Genomic DNA, 23886 nt, shown 5'->3' with positions numbered 1-23886 from the left:
ACATGCAGGTGCTCATAGCCGTGTGTTGCTCATCAGGTGAATTACCATAGCGAGTTTCTGCTCCAGCAGCTGAATAATCACTTCTGCATGAGCCGTTCACCTATAGCACCATGGCAACATCAGCTATTAAAGAAATTGCAAATCTCTATTCTAGATTTCAGTATCATTCTGTGAGCTTGAAACTACACGATTTAGTAGAAGATCAACAAGACATGCTTCAAAAGCCAAACATGCTTTACATCCAATGACATTATGGCTTAAATGGAATGATTGATCGAGTGAGTGGTTTTGAACTGAAATGATAAATCTTTGTTAGTTTGGGCAAAACTGAAACAGAGTAGATTATCTACTTGAAATGTAATCGATCATTTATTCCAAGTTTTACATAAATTATAAGTATGTTACACAGACGTGTAAGTTCTGAGTCTACTGTCATATATTTGAAGGGTTTTCAAGGACACAGACAGAACCGTAAAAACAATGGAAGCATAAGAAAAATAAAGCAATCAAAACAAAGCTTGAGCATTACAGAACCACAAAACCTGAACACATTTCAACACAGAAACTTTAAATATGAAGAGAAATGAAGAATTCAACAAGCTTTTGCACATACAGCACAAAAAAGTGTGACTGAGGGAATCACACAGATGTGATTCATACAAACAGTAAACAATTATCAATTTTAATACAATACTGTCCAGAATCTGTAAATATCTATGAAAAGCAAAAATAGTTGTTTCTGCTTTAGATCTAGAAGGGTTAATTGTAGCAATCACAAAATAACCAAACAAAAGTTTAACAAATAGTCTTTTTTATTTTAAAATTCCCTGCCTCAAATATATAAACTTGATTTTCTAACCAAGGCTCTGTATGTACAGGGTTGAACATCTTTGAATTGGATACGTCTTTTAAGAGATTGAGGTATAGTGTCAAGAAATTCAATCTGACATCAAGTTACTTTTCATCAAGTTTCTTTAGCATTGTAGAGTCACTGATTACCACAGCATCATTGCTACCACTTGAGAACAAAAGAAAGCTAGTGGAAGACCATTAATCCTTCACTATGCCCATATATTACTGGACAAAAAAGGACATTTCAAGTGCTTAAACTGGTCAATATTTACAAAATGGATACTTTATAATTACAAATTTGGATGGTTTGAAATGCTTGTTTTATTTTATAGTTGGCAGGGACACTTGATTGATTGACATCTTGTGAAGAAATCTGTTGCACTGTTGGTTTTCAAACATGAAAACAACAACAACAACAACAACAATTCTCGAGAAAATACTCGATAGTTATCAATATTTCATCAAATCCATTTTGATGCACATGCAAAATTTAAAGGCAATCATTAAAGAACAGTATTGTACAAAATAATAATTACAGTTTGACCAAAAAAAAAAAATGCACTTTCAATAGCACCTTAAGTGTTTGGGTGTTTACAACAAGAGCACACCACTGTGGTTGTCTTGCTCTGAGCAGCACCTGGAGGAGGATCTGTAATGGATACAGGGAAAACGGGCAGGAACGGGATTGGGAATTAATTGGATTGGGGCTTGGGGAAGGACTGGGATCAGGAGTAAATGGTGCTGGGATTAAGGTTGGAATGGGACAAAAAAAACAAGGCTTAAGAGTTCAAGTGGAGAAAAAAAAACAACAACTTTGGAAATCGGAAAAAGGCTCCTACAGGCTCTAAAGTGGTGAGATGGTAAAGGAATGGGTCCTCCTCCTTCTCCTGAAAGTGCGCCATTGTCCACCAGGTAGTTCGTGTCCTCTTTCTGGTTTATTCCAATTGCAGGTTTCAGTCGTTCGATGAATATTCCATTTCTGATTACACAGTGCGGGTGCTGGTGTGTGTGTTTCTGGCGCAAGGAGGGGGTGGGCAGGGGGTCTCTTTGCTGGCCACACTCCTTGACCTTTGCCAAAAAGGTAAGATGGGGTGTCCTTTAGCCGAGGAAGCAGACAGGGCCTACCTCAAAGCCAAACCTTTGACTAGATTCCCCAAAGTCATTCAACATGACATCGATGATAGGCACCTGGTCGATGCGAGGAGTATTAATTTCCATCACAGACTTAGAATATCCCTGCTTTAGCTGAAAGAGAAAGACATGAATTGTGTTATAAACTGTTTAAGCAGAATAACACAACTGTTAGTTCTGATAATCTAATTTGATTGGACGAGCGGCAAGAGTCCAATATCACTGAGGTTTTACAGTTTGTATGACTTGTTACTGTTAATGACAACTAATAAAAATAAGTTACTTTAATAGAAATCAAGCTGAAATAAAATATAAATATTAGATGAATAACCTAAAACTTGGCAACTTATTCAAAATAAAGTACTAAAATGATTAAATTATAATAAATCAAAGTAAAAAAAATTGTACAAATAAATGGTTAAATATTAATAAATACTATAATAGTATATAAATAATGCTAAATTAACACTGATTCACTTGTATGCTTTTACAGTGCTGCAGACCACAATATGAGAAAGAAAGGAAGTGAAGAGAATATTCAATACAAACATTATTCTTGCTGTGATAATGTGATGTTGCTTAATTAACATGTAGTATGAATATACAATATGTGACCCTGGACCACAAAAACAGTCGTAAGTAGCACGGGTATATTTGTAGCAATAGCCAAAAATACATTGTATGGGTCAAAATTATCGATTTTTCTATTGTGCCAAAAATCATTTGGATATTAAGTAAAGATCATGTTCCTTGAAGATATTTAGTAAATTTCCTACCGTAAATATATCAAAACTTAATTTTTGATTAGTAATATGCATTGCTAAGGACTTCCTTTGGACAATTTAAAATGCAATTTTCTCTGCGTTTAGATCTTTTTGCACCCTCAGATTCCAGATTTTCAAACAGTTGTATCGCGGCCAAATATTGTCCCATCCTAACCATACATACGTCAATGGAAAGCTTATTTATGCAGCTTTCAGAGTCTTGTGACTTTTTTTCTGGTCCAGGGTCACATATATCAGTACATATTGGATATTAGAGTTTTTTTTTTTTTTTTTTTATATATTGGTATCAGCCAATATTAAATGTATTTAATATTCTCACCTTTGCCCTCATCTAATGTTCACTTTAATTAAGTTAAACTTTAATTTCTTTCAAGTTAATCTTTAAAAAACACATCTTTAAAAGTAGTTAAATTTAATTTTAAAAAATATCAAAATGAATATCCACTTTTTCCGACTTTACGTTAAAATGTTCACATGTTTATAGCATTTAAAGCAACTTATTTTATTTACTTTTTTGTACATATAGTTTAATTTATTTAGGCAAAATAGTACAGAATTTCAATATCTGCCAATTGTAATATAGGAGCATCCCTAATATACAGTAGAACCAGTAAACCGATCAACAGCACTCTCACCGAGCAGCCATCTGAAAGAGCCTTGATGAAGGGGTTGTTGTCATACGACATTTCCTCATCATTAGAGCCCAGGAAGCGCAGCGCCTTGTCATAGTTGTCAGCCTTGGCGTCATACCAGGCCACAGACTGATGGCATATGTATGTGAAGTTCTGCCGGGCAGAAGAGCTGAGCAACTTGAGGAACGTCATCTGGACTGAGGTTATTGAGCTCTCCTCAACATCTACATAAGACAACTGAGACACAGGGAATAGACGGGTCAAACATCTGGCCTAAAGAAGAACTTTCAAAAACTGTTCAAAGTATTGCAGGGATGGGAAGCGTTAGGAATTGAATGGTTCTCGTTTACAATTCGTTTAGTACTTTTGAGAAAGAACCTTTTAATAATTAGTCCGTACATAAAAATACTAAGACTGGTTTAGTTTAAACTGATAACATGAATACAAAGCTGATTTTAGTCTTAAAAAAACTCAAGACTAATTCATTTTCTAAATGAAGCACTGCGAAGTTACCATTCAGGTTGCATTGGCAAAAGAATGTTGACATTTAAGGACAGTTAAAAGAACCCAATTTTACGAAAATAATCAATTTCCTTTGTTTGTCTCAAAAACTGAAACCTTCTGAATAAGAACCACTTTTCCCCACCAGCCCTAAACTACTGTCACTCTTCAAGCAATAGAGACATTCATGACCAAACTGCTGAGCTATGATTCAAAGTTTATGAAGTTTATAATGCAGGAGAAAAATGGACACTTACAATTTTTCCACGCTTAAATTCACTGAACCAAGATCCTGGGGACTCTTTTGGCCAGTTTGATATTCTAACCTGGAACAAATGGAAACTGTGATCAAATAATTCCCTAAGATAATACAGTTCTCTATTTTTGATTTATATTACTACCAATCATGAGATTTAGCAGAGATGAGTTCCTCTCACCCCTGAGGATTTCTTATCAGGGTAAATGCAAGTTTCTCCTCCTGCAGTGAAGTTACAGTACACTTTGAAGGCATCTCCCATGCATCCCATATTTGGATCGATCCAGTAATGCCCTGCAGTCAAAAACGTATGTTAAAATTATATTTTTTGCCCCAGATAAAGAGAGAAGTAACTCTTCATATCTCTATCTGTTTTAGCTTTGATTATTAACTCTTGTTTACCTCAGACAGACTTAACTGACTCTTAACTGCCTTATCTATGCTAAAGTAACTTTCTCTCACCATCAGGGAAGTCTGGCTGGCTGAACTGCAGGTCTTTGCAGGTTCTGGCTGGGTTATCCTGGGTTCCCAGTGGGAACTTCATGCGTTCAATGTCCTGCTTGAGAGTGTTGAGGGATCCAAACACATCCTCCATTCCCTCCATACCATAATCCATCATTCCTGCAGCTTCGTCATCCTGCATGTCAGGCGACCTCCGCGATTTTCTACTTGTCTGGATGGGGAGGGGCTGAATGATGTCACCAGCTGGGCCCTAGTGATAGAAAATCCAAAATAAATCACTGGCAATTCTGTAGGGTTGACTTCAATCCCATTGGACACATAAGAATGTCAATTTGATTTATTTTCATGCAATGTAATATTTTTATTACCGGAGGACCTGGTGGTCCAATCAGGCCAGGTTCTCCCTTCTGGCCAGCTGCACCCTTGGGAAACAGAAAACACGCTTCATTTAAACTGGAACAAAAAAATGAACCACCTCAATAACCATGTGTAATGGAGAGATTCAGCACTTACAGATGATCCTTTGGATCCTTTCTGTCCTTGTGTTCCCTGAAGATAGAGACAATGAGGAAGTCAATTAAGCAAATGTTAGGGTGGTTAAATGTCATGTTTACATGCACAATGCATTAACTCAACCGTCACGGCCAGAATAAGATTCCTGAAATCTGCATTAATGAAATCTGAATTTTGGGTCATGCACAGCACTTTTCTTTTAATGAATGTAAAAACATTCACATAATTAAAAAAAGAGATCATGAAAAAAATCATTAAATTATTACATTACTGTACAAAATAATTAAAATTCAGTGGAATAAATGGCAAGAGTGGGCGATCATCTTCAGGTTTGCCGAAAGAGAATAGTACCTGAGCAGCTTAATGATAACGTATTGAGGAATAGTCCTAATAGCTGTGGAGAATATAAATGTCTTTTCAGAAAAAAAAAAAGGTTTGGCCAAAAAATAGAGTAAAAAAAAAAACTGCTTACAGGAATGCCAGGAGGACCTGGGGGACCGAAGGGACCAGCAACACCAACGGGACCCTGTGGTCAATAAAACAATTCATATTTTTCAGGGCAAAACCAAAACATATTCTTAAATAACAGCATCTATTAGGAGCAGACAAAAGCACACCCAGATCCTGAACTGACTCAGGTGTATGTAAAGAGCACATATCACTCACAGTGTCACCCTTGCCTCCACCAAGTCCCTGAGGTCCTTGCAGTCCTCGGTCACCCTTCTCTCCTGGCTCACCGGGAGGACCGATCAGACCAATCAGACCTGGATGACCCTGGATGAGTGAAGGGAAACTTTATTACTAAGTCACAGGTTTTAATAGCAGTGTATATTTGGCAAATCTGATAAATTGCATTCCACAGATGCTTCAGATAGAGCGTACATTGTATTTAACCCAGAATCTTGGGTTACTTGAATCCTATGACTATGAAATTTTACTGCCAAAATGTTCAGTGGAACAATAGCATGCATTATTCAGTAAAAAAATCTATGCAAATCTCAATTTAAAGGCTGAAATGGCAATTTCTTTTATCATGTACTAAATACAAGTTATTGTTCTGTATCTTTTGCCACCACAGACCACAGTGTGTACAATAAAAATCTTATTAAAAAGCAAAGAATCTGAGTGGTGCTCAAGTGCTTTAGTTTCTATTCAACACCTGATATTTACAGCCACAGCTACTGTACTTGCCTCTCCAGAATACTAATACTACTCAGTATCTCAGCAGGTCTCCTCTCATAAAACAGATTTACAGATGTATACTGCATTGATTATGTATAGCAGGCAGAGTAACAGTTTAATCATTGTCTGACACTGTATTTAATCTACAGCACTAAGAGCTTGTTTATACCTTGTCGTTATTTGAAATAGAGATGCCAGTGAGGCCTGTTGCTCTCACATCTTAAACTTTCAACTGAGCTCAGCATTATTGTAAATATACATAGACAGGTTTAGGAAAGGAGACATTTTTAAGGTGTAGAACCTCCTTGGAGATGATTTTTGCATATTAAGTATATATAATGAATGTTTTTAAAGTCTCTCTTAAGCTCACAAAGGCAGCATTTATTTGATCAAAAATACAGTACAAAGAGCAATATTGTGAAATTTAAAAGAACTGTTTTCTATTTGAATACATTTTAAAATCTATTTTATGTCTGTGATGGCAAAGCTGAATTATATACTGTATGTGTATATAAACCCCAAATTCTTTAGTAAAATATATTATTCACATGACATTTACTATAATTATCTATTGACATGTTCCATTTGCAGTATTCTTTATTTGTGCTTTAGAAAAGTGCTAGTTAAAACCTACCTTCTCACCCTTAGTACCAGGGTCACCTTTCAAGCCAGGAAGACCAGGAGGACCCTAGAATTTGTCAAGACACATAAATGTAACAGTCTTTAGGCAAAAACCACATTGATTGACATTCATTAGTCTAAATGAACAACATAATGGCGCCTGATTGTCTCTTCTTACCAATGGTCCAGGAGGACCGTCTTGGCCAGCAGCTCCAGGAAGTCCCTGCTCACCCTGAGAGAGCAGACAGAAACCAGAAGCCCATTAATACATACTATAATAGCAAAAATTAATGCACGGAACATTTACTCAAATCTACCGACTAGACAAGGAGAGTGATTCAACTTGAAAAGCTTAATTATTCAAATTAAGAGAGTCTTGTGTACTATTCTGCTCAGTTAATATAATTATGCAGCAATTTGAACTATATCGGAGTTTCCAAATGCATACCACAGGCCCCGGGATGCCACGTAAGCCCTCAGCTCCAGACTTTCCAGGAGGCCCCTGGGGGCCCACAGGCCCAGTTTTGCCTGCTGGTCCTTCAGCACCGGCCTCACCCTGTGTGATGAAAGTAGAATTTAGGAATAATATACTGGGGGAAAAAATCATACATACCAAAAAAAAAATACCCCTGACATGGCGAATGGGACCCGACATAACATACCTACTTACTAAACTGAAAATAAAATTCTATATATTCTATATATATCTAATGTTTTTGGTCATTTAGCTGACCTTTTCAGTGCAAGTGTCCTAAAAAAATCAACTATGATATTCAAATGTGATAAGACGAACTGGATCAACAAATCATTTTGAAGAACAAAATATAGATTTCCTGTCACTTCCTCTGATTGAACCTGTAGTATAAGCTTAACTTGTTGTGGCATCCAATTAGGCTTTCTCATGCTCAGATCTTTCAATGAGGATTTTAAAAGTCAGGACCTCTAAGTGTTGTGAGAGATTGGACTCGACAGACAAAAGCATGGACAGATAACAAATCAAGCTTTGAGGAGGACAAACGATTTATGCTACAATACAAATGACAATCATGTTGTTTGGTTGTTCAGGTGCTAGCTTAAATAACGGAAACTATCTTACCTTTGCACCCTTCTCTCCTTGTCTGCCTTCTGTACCAGCTGGGCCGGCAGGACCCTTGAAGAGAGAAAAACAAAACTCAAAACCTTCTGCAGCAGATATCCATAAAGAACCATCAACAATAAAAAAGTATTGCATCCAAATGTACCATGGCAACAAGGAAGTGTACTTTCCTTTTTTATCAACACGACAGTACATTTTTGTTCACCGATATCTCACAGAAAGCAAAACATACTCTGGAAACCACATATAAACACTTTTATACCTCTTATGCCTATTATGACGTCTATGACTCAGAGGTTTTGCTATTGTTAATGCGCTAACATTTGCTAATGGAGTAACATAATTCAAGATACTCAAAAACAAGACTTATTTTCCATTCACAATATTGATTCTGAAGTAAATGTATTGTATTTTAAGGATGTTTAGATATTTTCAACGGAAAAGAACAAAATACTGATTAAGGCAATTATTTTTGAAGAGAAGGTATTAGTAATGGCTAATGGCTTGGGCAGGCATCCAGATATTTAGCATTACTGTCCACATATTTGTGAACACTATTAATATGATTATTCAGACTTAATGATGGTATTGTTTTCTCAGCGTGAGAAAGAGCACAATGCAGGTTGAAATATGTTTCCCAGAAGTCCATAATCAATATGGGTGTGCACATTTAGATTCAAGACACACAGAAGGAATGTGCCGAATGAATCAGCTTCATGCACAGACACACTTAAAGTTGTAAGCAAGGCGGGTGAAAATGGAAAGCCCTGAAATGCATTTTTATTGCTACTAATAGCTCTGCTGATACTAGAAAATTAAATTTTTCAAACTAAAAGCCTGACTTGTTCATATATTGAAACCAGTCTTAATTTCTTTCCTGACATATATATGGAAATAAAACTCACTTTGGAAAACAACCGAAATGAAATTCTCTCTGAAGATACGAGTCCGCTACTGAAAATGAAAAGTGTACTGTGGTAAATACATCAGAAGATGTGTTAGAGCTAAAAGTGTAATTCTAAGCCAAGTCTTGAGGATGGCACCAGAGCTGACAATGACAACTTCATTTCCTTTTGGCTATCACATTGCCGTAACAGTGCTGTCATTCAACCCACTTTGGTCAATATTCTATAATAGAACTGTCTAAATGTCAGCCTCAGCTCAACTGCTCTTAAGCAATGCAAACTGATGTGAGAAGCCCATTTTTCCCAAACAGGTTTTATGTTATGCTGAGATTTCACAGGAATGCCTTTTCCCAAGCAAAGCGTGCACTCTTTACTCACTTGGGAACAATTTACTGAGGGAAGACCCAGTAAAATCCTGACCGTGCTCTCCTTTTAAACATTTATTGTTTGTGCAGTTCAGATCTGTTAAAAATAAACGTGACCCATAAAATATAGGCTACTTTTAGCATGAATTTACAAGGGAAGCTCATAAACCTATTTGAAAATGTTGGTGTCAGCAGATTACAGAAGGAACAACAGAGTACTTGCAATGCAAACAAGTACTTTCTTACATTTTTTTAAAGAACGAAAAGTGTCACACACTAAACCTTTGGTGCTATATTCATATTTCTAACACTAAGTCTGAGCTGTTGGAATAGTAAGTTAGTTTGCTACAACAACGCTACTAGTTTAACTAGATTTCTTTTCAGTAGCTTGACAGTAGAGATGCTACTTTTAAAATAGGGTAGCATTTTTAAATTTTTCAACCAGGTAGCCTAGTGACATTAAATGCTACATCACTTTGCTTAAAATATGAACTGTGATGCCCGAGTCTAGAGTCGTTCTTTCAACGAATGCGTCAAAAAGATCCAAAATGGTTTGAGAATCTGTCTGAATCATTCACCGTAGATATAACCAGTCGCCCAACAACTGTCGGTTGTACTTCTGTAAGCATGACACATATGAAATAACAGATCACCACCAGACAAATCACCTATTTTTCCAATTTTAGAAAGATTTTTTTTTAAAGCATATTTTGCATTTTTAAAAAAAAAAATGTAATCAAATCAAAGTAACTATGAATAAGAAAGTGTCCCTTTAAGTAGCTTAAAAGTAGTTAGCAACTTTTTATCAGTATCTTGCAATGTAACTAACTTTTCAGATTGGTAGCTTGTCTGTAGTTAAACTGTTTTAAAATTACGAGTAGCTTCTAACATGGAAAGCTTTGACACTTTTAAAGTATCTTATGCAACACTGAACCAAATGACAAAATGCCTGATAAAGTACTCACTCGCTTTCCAGGGGGTCCTGGAGGACCAGCTTCACCAGATGGACCAGGTGGACCCTGTGGTGTAAAAATTCAATGCATTACTAGCAAGCTTCATTATGTTTGAACATAAAATATGGTTTTCAGTGAAAGTCGACCATCACTCACAGGCTGACCGGCCTCTCCATCATCTCCCTTGTCTCCGGGAAGGCCATCCAGTCCCTGTGTGAAACAGGAAATTACATCACAACATTGCCCTAATATTTCATTTCCATCAAGCATCATATTATAGTTTCCTTACATCATTTGTTTAATACCCTGGACATTAAGCCTATAACTAACGACTATTTTGACAACTTGTTGATTACTTATTTGATTGATCTTTTACACCTTACGCAATGTTTTCCCTTAAAAATGTGCAATGAAGCCTGTAATATATGCTGAACACTGTGTGCAAAAAAAAAAAAAAAAGGTTGCTTGAGTGGAAACCTGGGCACAAGAAACTACATGACTTTCTTTGAAATGTTTATATATAAAGTGCTTTGGAAAAGTGATGCACAGTTTTTCCCCTCGCTTTATTGCTTCCAGTGTTTTTAGTTATTTTACTGACGCAAAGCAAATAAACTCTTTTTGAATGTCTTCATAGTGAACTTACACCTGCTCCGGGCTCACCAGGAGGACCTGGATCTCCAGGGAAGCCAATAGGACCCTAAATTACAAAAGAAATGATGGATCGATTCAGTCATCATATAGTATACTTTCAGTGTAATAGATGAAGGGTGCTTTCTGGGATGTCATTGATGGAGACTTACTGGGTTTCCTTTGGGACCGTCATCTCCAGGGGGTCCTCTTGCACCAGCGGGTCCTGCAGCTCCAGGAGGGCCAGCTTCTCCTTTCTCTCCAAGCTCACCTTTGAGTCCCTATGGAAGACAGAACAACCATCAACATCCTTTGAATTTGAGATTAAAAAGAAAATGTTGGCAATAAAGACATTACAACGGTTACTTATTGCTTAGTTTCTGAGTAATTGCATTTCTGAATTTGATTTGAGGTAGCCAACAGGGTGAAATGCAATTCAAATTTTTGGAATTTAAGGAAATAGAATTATATCGAACTGAAATTCCTATTACTACAACGTGTAAAGATGGTTTTAAAACTAACTTTGATTGTTGCCTTAAACTACTAATGCAAGCAGAAAGCTTTAGTCTCAAAAAGCATCGAGACAAACAGACAAACATCAGCATTTAAGATGCTGATATCACATAAACAGGTTTGTGCAGCAGGCGGTGGTTGAAATAATGTCCCTGGGTGAAAAAGGATGATGATAGCAGCAACCATCTGGAATGCAAGTGATGTTCACCTCAGCATATATTTACTAGAGGAAAATATTCACATGGATGTTCCAAAGCAGAGTGAGGTCAAATGAATCCACAACAAAGCACTATAGCAGCCCTCACCTGCCTGTGCTAATAACACGGGGTACTCTTGAGAATGACATGGAAGAATTCGAATTTTGTGTACTTTATGTATTCAGAGTTAAAAACAAGGATTTGTGTAGTTATGCTCCTTGAATGTCAATTGATTAGCCTCAATTACATGCAGGTCAGATGCTTCTGGTAAACACTCATAAACAAACAAATACTTACTACTGGACCAGGCTCTCCTGATGGCCCTGGATTACCTGCCTCACCGGTCTCACCCTGAGGGGAAGAGATGAAGGGAAACAAGTTTAGTTTTACCTTGATTGCACTGTAACATCTATACACATTCACCATAATACATAACTACAATACATATTTATGTACATTCGTGTTTTTAAAGAGATTTATTCAAGAAATACCCACCTTTTCACCATTTCCGCCCATTGCACCGATACCTCCGGGAGGGCCAGGAGCACCCTGTCAATCAAATAACAACACTGCTGATTCAAATCTTTCTGATAGAGTTTCTATACAAATATTGCACAGTTAAACTCACATCAGCTCCACTAGGACCTTGAGGACCTCTGGGACCAGGAGGACCAGGTGGACCCTGTAAGAAAAAAAAACAACAGCTTGTCAAACAATTAAGATACTAAACTCTGGGAGATTCAATGGATTCATTCAAACCAAAATCAGAATCATTCTGACCTATTTATTACAAGAATCTGCACATCTTTGTTTGTGAATAAGTGGCACTAACACTAATAATATGAAGGTGTGGTCACATAAGTGAAATTTCTGCAAAATCACAGGCAAAAAAAAGGTCGACTGTCCAATATCAATACTGTAGCAATGCATGAAACAGAAGTCGTCATTTTCAAACCAAGTGGTTTTTTGTTGGTCAATGTGGTGAACTGTACAAACAACTTGAACCCGAGTGAATTCCCAGTTGTATGAATTCCAACTGAAATGACTAGATTCCACAAGAAAATGTTTTAACATACAACGGTAGATGTGACTGCACCTTACCTCAAAATAAACATATACAGTACATAAAGAAAGTATGCATGTTTAGTACATAGTTGAGACTAATTATGACAAAAATATAGTAAACACTGCATTTTGACAACAAGGATGCAACAAACTCACCATTGCGCCGACGTCTCCATTCTCTCCTTTCTCACCTGGTGGTCCTGGCAAACCCTAGAGGAAAACAGGTTTTACATATTAATCATGCACAACTGCAGTTTACATAAGAGTTGACCTATTACAATTTCAAAAATGCTAAAACCTTCAGTAACAAGAGAGGATACGTTAATGTTTCCTCTTCCCCCATGAACAACATGACAATTTAGAATAACAATCAGTCTCGCAGTGTTGAATATTAATATTATACATTTACAGCTCTGAGCCATCGGGTAAACACTATTAATCAAATAACAATTTTTGGTAATTAGCAGTAGAAGGAACCTCATGGCAATTAACGCATTTGCATTTGGGTCCCTGCAAATGTGTCACACCCAGTGTCACTTTGAAAATATGAAACACAAAAAGAGGCAAAGCTTGGCAAGCAATGCATTTTGCAATATAATTGTGCTTGACTAAAGAGGTTTGAATGTTATTCAGATCATTATCACCAAACAATACCAATAGACGTCTCTCTATTGTTCATAGTCAACATCTGTAATTACAAGGCTATTCTGGGTCATTGTATTTAGCAGACATGCTCTTTGGTACCCGTTAATGCATGTCTTACTGCTTATTGTTGTGATAATTGTTCTGTTACTATAAAAGGACAGAAGTGATATTTCACAGCCATTTTGAGGGAAACAATTTCCCCAACTGCCAAAACAGCTTATACGTTATATTTACAATGAGTTTTGAAAAGATAATGAGAAGTCTCCATTCTAATAAAGTCCAATTACTTCTCATTAGCAAGTTATTCAAAACTTGATAGAAAGCAAATTAAGATGGTTAATTTTTTCGGATCAAAAATCATTATTGTGGTGGATCAGTTAGAGGTACTAACAAGGAGATGCAGGGCACAAACAATTAGCACAGTTGGGATGAATGACTATTCCTATTACCTTTGATTACCAGTCAATTGCTCTGAGTGACTCAGTAATATTGCTGTGTTGAGTAGCAGCCTCCGTTGCCATTTGAAAATCACCCCCTCATTATTCCCAGAAGGTGAAGGGTGTAATTATTTTTTAATGTTATAATAGTTTCTTAATACCCAGAGACAGCTACAGTACCAATTTGTGGTCGGTAAGATTTTTAAATGGTTTTCACCAAGGCTGTATTTATTAGAAAAATTTAAAAAATTCAGTAAAAACAACAATGTTATTAAATAGTATTAAATTTTAAAATGTAAATTTCAAATTTGTGACCCTGGACCACAAAACCAGTCTTAAGGCGCTGGGGTATATTTGTAGCAATAGCCAAAAATACATTGTATGGGTCAAAATTGTCGATTTTTCTTTTATGCCAAAAATCATTAAGATATTAAGTAAAGATCATGTTCCATGAAGATATTTTGTAAATTTCTTACCATAAATGTATCAAAACTTAATTTTTGATCAGTAATTCCTCAGATTCCAGATTTTCAAATAGTTGTATCTCGGCCAAATATTGTCCGATCCTAACAAACCATACATCAATTTGACACTTAAGACTGGTTTTGTCGTCCAGGGTCACATACTCCAGTCTTCAGAGTCACATGGTCCTTCAGAAATCATTCTAACATGCTGATTTGGTGCTCAAGAAACATTTCATATTATTATCAATGTTAAAAACTTATTGCTCAATATTTTTAAGGACTCGTGATACATTTTTGATGATTGTTTGACAAATGGAAAGTTCAAAAGAACAGCTTTAATTTACAATAAAATTTCTTGTGGAACATTATAAATGTCTTCACTGTCACTTTTGATAAGATTTAATGCATCCTTGCTGAATAAAAGTGTTAATTTATTTATTTCATTCATAAATAAATAAATAAATAAATAAAATCTTACAACCTCAAACTTTTGATTGGCAATTTGTAACAACAAATCGTAAGCTGTTTCTCTAAAAAAAGTTGTTACCAAAATATTTCTGTCTCAATGTTCGCAACAGTGGGGCTCTGTTTGTCCGACCAATGGAAAACAGGAAGCATTCAAAGAATCCTTTTGAAAAGCAATCATTAATTTTGCGAATCCAATTGGTGGCGCTATTGGCACAAAAATGTCAATTTACCTTGAAAACGTCAAGTAAACTGAAAGCGACGGAATCAATCAGCCAAGTTTAGAGCAACATAATTGAATCCAGATTTTAAAAATGGCTATTGCTCTCCTTGCTCAATTATCCTGCCTCGTTGATATTTAACAGTGGAGCTTTGTGTAAATTAAATAACATGCTTGTGGCAGATCCATAATAGGCATGTTTAGATTAGTGTAAAGATGATAACTGTACCTGCAGTCCGACGGGCCCGGGAAGACCTGGGAAACCACGGGGCCCCTCATCTCCCTTCTGCCCAAACATACCCTGCTGACCTCTGGGCCCGGGCTCTCCGTCACTTCCCTACACAAGAAAAAACAGTTAGATAAATGATAACACACTGACGGTTAACATCTGAAGCTGATACAAACTCTGAACATGATGGTGGGGAAGTACAGCACAACACTCTCTGTACATGTAAAGTCAACTTGCTGACCCCAGAATGTCTTTCATACTCTGGTGTACGGTGCAGACAAGCATGAAAATGAGATCTACCCCCTGAGACATCAAAAGTCAAGCTTGAAAAGACGTGCCATTCAGATGAACGCCCAGGGGAATTATTGAGGGTGAGAATGTGCTGCCCTCATTTCTGACGCTGCTTGCTCTTCAGGGTCAGTGGAAGGGGAAAAGAGGGGTTCAGCACAGTTCAAACAAATGCGGAATGAAGATTAAGTTATTAAAAAATGTGAGGTAATAGCGCTGTCTGTGAGAAGAACATGTCTGAATGGCAGGTCACTGCAGGATATGTGTTTGTATTATAGACTATGAGGGAATGCAGTATTGATGGACCAACAGGACAGACTTCACCATGATGGTTAACAAGCATCATTAATCATAAAAAAAATACAATTTATTAATGCATGTATTTACTAATTATTGACTATGTTGATCTAACACATCAATTTACTATGCTTGACAGAAAAATAAATAAATAAATAACAGCTGAATGTCTATTCAATGTTAACTTCACTGCAATAATGTTTTTGAATGATGTGAATGATTAGTTAATTTTGTTGATTAAATCCAATATGCAATCAAGGCATGTAATCAGTGAAGGACAAAAAAGAAGGAAAACCGGACATTCCATCCTTAAAATGTTCTAAAATCAATAAAATGTAATAATTTTACAGTACAACAGTAATATTACGCTACTATTTCTTTGCTTTCGAATGTAAAATCATGAGTTTTTATTTCAGTGGAAAACTACAGGGAGACCCAAAAGCTTCTCTTTTGTTGACAACAGATTTGCAAACGATTATCACAAATCTGGGAATATGGTCGACATGTTTCGTTTTCAAATGCGTGTTACAGTATAAGGCCATTTTGTGGGAAAATACGGTAATTTGTGTGGAAATCACATCATTGCATATAATTAATTTAATTACATTTTTTAATCAAGTGACAATCCTAATAATGTATGCATATAAAGAAAGAAGGTTCAGTCAAATATTGCTTATATTTAAGTGACTAAGATCTTATCACTATGTCATCTAATAGATAGTCTCGCACGTTTCCAATTTTGTAATATCCTATTCAGTAGAAAAACCAAACAGTTTCCAAGAATGTTCTTCATATATCTGCACAGAATAGGTGTAATTATCAGCTTTTATAGAGCTAATGTATCAAGGAAACAGAGAGGCCCAGCTGGGAGTGTTCAGCTTGAGTCATAAACTTTAAATTTTCAACTGTGTGCCACCTGGCCCTGACTACATACTCTCACTGCTGCTTTATCAACCCAGCAGGCTGCTTGACACAGGCAAAACTGAGCAAATGTTAGTAGTTAGTCATTTAACAGACACTTTTATCCAAAGCAACTTAACACAAGGAGCAATGAAGACCAGGGTTAAACAATCAAGAAATTTTTGTCCTGTTGACGTAACTGTCACTTTCCCTACCGGGCCAGTAGTTACAATCTTCTAATGATTTGGCCACATGCAAGTGTTTTTATGCCTTGCAAACATAAAACATTCATTTAAACATCGTTTCAAGGTTAATGCATCACCCTTTGCAAGATTTAAACCTACATCCTTTTAACTAACAACCCAGATCACTAACCACTAGGCCACAAAAAGAAACAATCAAGTTAGGCTAAGAAAGCTTGAGCAGTGAAGATACTTTTTATGTGTGAAATCATTGCAGTAATAAAAAATGATATATTTGTGTGACAACTACTCCAGGATGAATGGAAAAAAAGAGGTGATCATTTGGGTTTCATCCTATACGGCTCAAATGGAAGGTTGTAAGTACTCACAGCAGGACCTGGAGCTCCAATTACACCCTGAGGACCTACTGGACCTGGTGGACCCTACAGCAAAAGACAATCAGGATAACTTTAGGGACTGGTCGTGAAGAAGCTAGATCTCATGTGAACATTTGAAGTGCCAGAGATAGCATTTGTTTGTGTAAAAATAGGCATAAGTGAGTGTAAATGCAGCAAAAGGGTAGACACAAATGTATAATTAACATTATTATAATAATATTAAAATTAATTTAATTTAAATGGTAACACTTTACAATAAGGTTCAATTTAGTTAACATATATTAGTTAACATAAACTAACAATGAAAAATACTTTTAAATAATTTATTAATCTTAGTCATTTCAACATTTACTAATATTAAAACCAAAAGTTGATTTTTTTCTGTTAATATTATTTCATGGACCCGAACATAAACAGTTGTGTTTTTAATAATGTTAACAAATATTGATAAATGCTGTAACAAATATATTATATACTGTATAAATTGTAGCAACAGTGGCATATGGCTGATTTATAAGTACAATTAAGTCAAAGCATTCAACTAATGGGACCTTATTATAAAATGTTACCAGTTAAGTATATAATAATTCATATTTTGAATGTTTTATTTATAATAAATACTGTTCAACTTACATGTTCACCTTTGTCACCCTTGCTTCCCTTTTGACCTGGTTCTCCAACTTCTCCCTGATAAAAAAAAAAAAGCTTTTGAAAATCAAGACACTTCAAGCTGTTTACAACTTTTCCCTAGTTGCCTGGTCATCAAAATTTTCTCAAGGTCACTTCAGCATCAACAGCAGAGTAAACTTTACTCTAGAGATTTTAATTTAACAGTAAAACCAAGACCTTGGGATGTTTTTGCAATTAATTGATTACTTGGCCCCTCCAACACCATTGCCGCCACAGCCGAAAAGAATAATGTGGCTTGGGACGTGATAAGGATCTAAAAAAGCACTATTCTACATTTAACAGGGCGATAATAGATTCTGGAATACATTAGCCTCAAAGCACGTTTGTTTACTTGGTTTATGTGCAAGTATGTGTGCGCCTCGATTTCACTGGTTTCAACATTTCACTATAGTAATGATTTTGTGTCTTGTTTGGTTATAGTGATGGAAAGGTAAAAACCCTGTCCGCGTTGTCACTAATGGTGTGCAGATGTGAGATGGGCATGATGTTTGTAAATTCTGCAGAGTTTAGGATAAAGTGCTGTACCTTGTCACCATCCTCTCCAGGTGGACCCTGAGGTCCGGCTGGGCCTGGGAGTCCAACTGGACCTTGGATGCCATCCCGGCCGGCAGGACCAGCAGGTCCTTTCTCACCCTGCATGAAGTTAAGAAATAACAGTTTACATACATGTCTGAAAGTGCTGATTGAGAAACTGTTACATCCTATGAGGAATACTTTAATCTGGTTAATTCAGACAGGCTGAGCAAACAAAGCTAATAGCAGATCCACTGCAATTAATTAACAGCATTTATACACTATGCAGAGGAATATGTGCAGTATTATCATAGAACCTTTCAGTCAACTAATTGATTTCAGCTTTAACTGTGTGCTGTAAAAGTCTAAATGAACTGAACTGAGTTTCTGTTTGGATTCCGCATTAAACTGGCTAAGCTATCTGTGCTAGATGTGTTTATTGAAAAGATGAATTTTAATGAACCAAAACTCTTTTCCTCTGGCCCCTTTTGTTTCCCACAGGAATCTCTAGACATTAGTACATCGCTTAATGTATCCATGCATCCGATAAAAGCACAGTGACTGTTTTACTTTCTTTAGGGTGAATTCAGGTAAATTAGGCCATGTTTTGCTATTCATCTCAACAAAAAAATTTTTTCTTATTCTTTTGGACAATGTACAAGATAACATCAGCATTTTTTATCTCCAAACAATGTGCACTCACCGGAGCACCCTTCTCTCCAGCAGGTCCCGGGGGTCCTTGAGGGCCATTGCGTCCTGTTAGACCAATGGGTCCTCCAGGTCCAGCTGCTCCTCTCTCTCCTGGCGACCCCTGTGACACACAATATCCCATTAAATCTGACCGGAACACAACTGGATTCCAGGAGAGATTATTAACCAAATTAGATCATTCTGATTTAAAACAAATCGTGTCTTGGGTTACCTAAAGAAATTAAAACATATGTTTGCATTTCCAAATTAACAATTTTCTGCAGTTCCACTAACAAACATAATTTGCTCGCAACAACAATTGCTCTTCTGTTGGGTGTGTTGATTCCATAGTTTTTCTTTTACTAATCAATTGCCATAAATTTGTCATTTACATTGACTACTGTACAAAGAGATGTATTACAGATGTATTATAGAGATATCTGTGCAAATTTCCATTTGTATGCACCAATCAATGAAAAGAATTAAAATATAATCTATCTATCTATCTATCTATCTATCTATCTATCTATCTATCTATCTATCTAAAACAAACACACACACACACACACACACATTCTTTCAAATGTTTGGGGTCAGTAAGATTTTATGCTCATCAAGGCTTTATTTATTTGATTAAAAATACAGAGGGGAAAAAAAACAGGAAATATTATTTTCCTATTTTAATATTCTTTAAAATATAATTTATTTCTGTGATGCAGCACTGAATTTTCATCAGCCATTGCTCCAGTCTTCAGTGTTACATGATCCTATTTTGAATAAACAGTTCTTTTTAACCTTTTATTAATCAAAGAATCCTGAAAAAATGTACCACAGGTCCCCCCCAAAAATTAAGCAGCACAACAGTTTCAAACACCGATAATAAATCAGCATATTAGAATGATTTCTGAAGGATCATGTGACACTGAAGTCTCGATGAGCATAAGAAATATTTTTAAAAACATTAAAAATCTAGCTGATCCCAAACATTTGAAAGGCACTGTATATCGTTAATTAAATATTTTAGAGCTAAAGAAAACCATAAAAAAATGATATTTAAGTTTCATGACTTTTCCAGGCCTGGAAATAGGCCTGATATTTCCAGAGCTCTTTTGGCTCTGAGGAACATGCTACCATATAGATCCTTTTTCTGTACTGAACAACACTAAGGCACATTTGTGTACCACATTAAACACATTTCTTTCTTACAGTGTATCAGCAGGTCTTACCGACAGACAAAAGTTTATGAGAGAGCGAGCTCTCAGGTTCAAAACCAATGCGTTGCATGTGTTTTTCAGAAACAGTCCATTAGAGCATCTATTAGCACTGAAGAGAGCTCTCAGAGCGAGGGCTTTATTCACCATTTACTTAAAGACATCCGGTTGCTTTCACATGCATGCACATTCCCACAGAAACACATGCTAAAACTCACGCACAACAACGGCTGACTGCATTAGCCAGCAGTGATAGTGCTTCTATACGTAGGGAGGGGTCAAGGTCACTGCACAGCACACCGCACTACCAACACATTCTAGGGCAGAACATTGTCTCAACATCTCAGCGCACACATCTTAATTATAACTTTCAAAAAGGTTTTTATATATTCTTAAAGGTACAAATACAAATAATGAAGCATGAACAGTTTCTGCTCATTTCCACAATGAATGGTCCTCTGACACCACAGACTATGACCGTCATACATCCTACTATCAAACTGACACAACACACAGCCCTGACTCACTTCTCATCCAATATACCACTTCACAAACACACAGGCAAACCACACACTGTGCAAACTGACTCAACTCTTTGTTAGAAACTTCTCAGAAGAGTTGTACTTTGCTGCCGGTGACTCAATTCAGGCACCTGCGGGAGGTCTATTTAGGCAAAGATAAGATGGCTGATTGGCGTGGGTGGGCCACCGACTCAAAATCCTTCTGATTTCAGAGATTTTTCTTGCCGGGCTGTACAGATGCTTTTTATACAAGAGAGACAATGAATCCCTACACCAATCTTCCTCAAGCTGAAAGGGGCTTCACATAGCGCACAGCTGAAGCTTTGATGGTTTTAAGCTGTACTGCTGTGCCTTCACTGCACCACGAGAGAAGACAGACAGCAGTTACTTTAATGGGAGGATGATATTTCTACGCAGAATGGAATATCTATTTTACTCTACATTCTATATGATCACAGGGTTGTCATCATACCAAACTTTTAGGAGTCAATAGCAAGAACAGTGAAACAGGATGATTATTGATACAACTTTCAAAACCACTTATTTCAACTATTGAACATGCTTCTTTAAATTCATAATAAAAAAGTCAAATTGAATCCACAATATTAGTTAATAATACTTCAACACTATACACTGTGTATACACACATAAATACATACATAAATACCCTTGTGAAAAATAAATATACTTATATTTATTTGAAATACACTTATTTCATGCTATTTTAAGTATACTTTAGGTACACTTTAATTATCTCACATTTAAAGGCCGATATTATTCAAAGATCATATGATTCTCATCAACAGTGACATTAAAAATGTGCACTCCAAATAAAGTTAAAATATAATTTGTATATCAGTAAGTCTCCAGCAATAGTAATAGTAATATTCAGTAAATATGTTAGTATATATACAGTGCCGTGAAAAGGTTTTTGCCCCCTTTCCTTTTTTTTTTTTTTTTTTGCATATTTGTGAAAAAGTAATTGCCCCCTAAATCTAATAACTGGTTGTGCCACCTGTTGCAGCAACTACTGCAATCAAGCTATGAGAATTTCACATCGCTGTGGAGGAATTTTAAGCCCAATCTTCTTTGCAGAAATGTTTTAATTCAGCCACACTGGGGGATTTGAGCATGAAAGGACTTTTAAGGTCATGCCACAGCATCTCAATCGGATTTAAGTCCAGACTTTGATTTGGCCACTCCAAATCCTTAATTTAGTTTTTCTTGAGCCAATCAGAGGTGGACTTGCTGCTGTGTTTGGAATCATTGTCCTGCTGCATAACCCAAGTGCACTTGAGCTTGAGGTCACAAACTGACGGCCGGACATTCTCCCTCAGGATTTTCTGATAGTGCAGAATTCATGGTTCCATCAATTATGGCAAGTCGTGTGTTCTTTTTGGTCAGCAGTGGCTTTTGCCTTGGAACTCTCCCAAGGATGCCGTTTTTGCCCAGTCTCTTTCTTATTGTTGAATCATGAACACTGAGCTTAATTGAGGCAAGTGAGGCCTGCAGCTCTTTAGATGTTGTTCTGGATTCTTTTATCAATTCCTGGATGAGTCTTCGTTGCGCTCTTGGAGTAATTTTGGTTGGCCGGCCACTCCTGGGAAGGTTCACCGCTGTTCCAAGTTTTCTCTATTTGTGGATAACGGCTCTGACCGTGGTTCGCTGGAGTCCCAAAGCCTTAGAAATGACTTTATAACCCTTTCCAGACTGATACGTCAACTATTTTGTTTCTCATCTGTTCTTGAATTTCTTTAGATCACGGCATGATGTGTTGCTCTTTAAACATGCTTCACTTTGTCAGACAGGTTCTATTTAAGTGATTTCTTGATTCAACAGGTCGGGTAGTAAACAGGCCTGGGTTTGGCTAATGAAATTTAACTCGGCTTTCTAAAATAATGTGGTTAATCACAGTTCTCTTGTGATTTAACAGGAGGGGGCAATTAATTTTTCAACCTTTTTACGGCACTGTACATAAATATAATAATTATTATAGATATTTTAAGATAATACATTTCATTAAACATTACATAATATAATTATTATTTTTTTTTAATAAAACAGAATTACATTATAATAGAACAGAATTAATTACAGAACGGTTCTGAAGTTAAAATGTTAAGTGGCAATATTAAATAAAAAAATATGTTATACATTATGCGCATTAGTGCTGGGCAACAATTAATCGCATACAAAATAAAAGTTTTTGTTTACATAATATATGTGTGTGTACTGTGTATATTTATTTTGTATATATAAATACAAACACGTGCATGTATATATTTAAGAAACATATGTTATGTTTATATATTAAATATATATATATATATATATATATATATATAATATAAATTATATGAATATAAATATATACACATGTAAATATTTTTAAAACATATACTATATGTGGATGTCTTTACATATACATAATAAATATACACAGTACGCACAAATATATTATGTACACAAAAACTTTTATTTTGGATGCGATTAATCGTTGCCCTGCACACACACACACACACACACACACAGTATATATAAATGATATTGATATTTTTTATATAAATATTTTTCAAAAATAACAATAAAAATATTTCTCAATTAAGTTGCTTGAAGTTTTAAGAAAGAAATATTTCTCTGTCCTTTTCAATATTTTCATTATAGGCCTAATACACCGGTCCAATATTCTGACACTAAACATGTAATGTAAATGTTTCATTAGTATCCCGCCAAGTCAGGCATTTTTCCCAAAGTACATTTGATCGCTCTGGTGCTTAGCAGAATTATCTTGAGTGCACTTCACAAACCACACAAGCACATACCGTATCAAAATCACAGTACTTTTGACATCCCTAATGACAACAGGCCTGAATCTCTGAAACATATTTCATGTATGATTCAAATGCAATTACTCACGTGGTGACGGACTTACTGATTACGCCTGACTCATTCAGCGTGATCAGAGCGTGTGGGATCAGATCACACACCAAACTGGGCTCTCAGTGCCAACATTACTGGTCATTAAATTCACCACCTGCTGACTGTGCCCGCTCCAGAATTTGCCTGATGTCACTTCACTA

At 36.2% G+C, this 23886-nt stretch overlaps 1 protein-coding gene across 1 annotated transcript in view; it reads right to left on the bottom strand.

Moving 5' to 3' along the window:
- Positions 1-365: 365 nt before the first annotated feature.
- The window catches only part of col11a1b (collagen, type XI, alpha 1b), an 81274-nt gene continuing 57753 nt past the window's right edge, over positions 366-23886 (bottom strand). Inside the window, exons 42-67 of the mRNA XM_058761109.1 lie at positions 19088-19195; positions 18397-18504; positions 17815-17868; positions 17173-17226; positions 15117-15224; positions 12813-12866; positions 12220-12273; positions 12087-12140; positions 11889-11942; positions 11055-11162; positions 10898-10951; positions 10411-10464; positions 10267-10320; positions 8032-8085; positions 7384-7491; positions 7114-7167; positions 6949-7002; positions 5799-5906; positions 5605-5658; positions 5133-5168; positions 4988-5041; positions 4620-4869; positions 4339-4451; positions 4159-4227; positions 3404-3637; positions 366-2097 (exon numbers count right to left, since the gene is read on the bottom strand). Coding sequence (XP_058617092.1) covers positions 1951-2097; positions 3404-3637; positions 4159-4227; positions 4339-4451; positions 4620-4869; positions 4988-5041; positions 5133-5168; positions 5605-5658; positions 5799-5906; positions 6949-7002; positions 7114-7167; positions 7384-7491; positions 8032-8085; positions 10267-10320; positions 10411-10464; positions 10898-10951; positions 11055-11162; positions 11889-11942; positions 12087-12140; positions 12220-12273; positions 12813-12866; positions 15117-15224; positions 17173-17226; positions 17815-17868; positions 18397-18504; positions 19088-19195 — 2253 coding nt within the window. The 3' untranslated portion in view covers positions 366-1950. The remainder of the gene's footprint in view (positions 2098-3403; positions 3638-4158; positions 4228-4338; positions 4452-4619; positions 4870-4987; positions 5042-5132; positions 5169-5604; positions 5659-5798; positions 5907-6948; positions 7003-7113; positions 7168-7383; positions 7492-8031; positions 8086-10266; positions 10321-10410; positions 10465-10897; positions 10952-11054; positions 11163-11888; positions 11943-12086; positions 12141-12219; positions 12274-12812; positions 12867-15116; positions 15225-17172; positions 17227-17814; positions 17869-18396; positions 18505-19087; positions 19196-23886) is intronic.

The sequence above is a fragment of the Onychostoma macrolepis genome, chromosome 02 (genome assembly GCF_012432095.1).
Source record: "Onychostoma macrolepis isolate SWU-2019 chromosome 02, ASM1243209v1, whole genome shotgun sequence".
Taxonomy (NCBI): Eukaryota; Metazoa; Chordata; class Actinopteri; order Cypriniformes; family Cyprinidae; genus Onychostoma; species Onychostoma macrolepis.
This window is presented reverse-complemented; position numbering and strand designations above follow the sequence as displayed.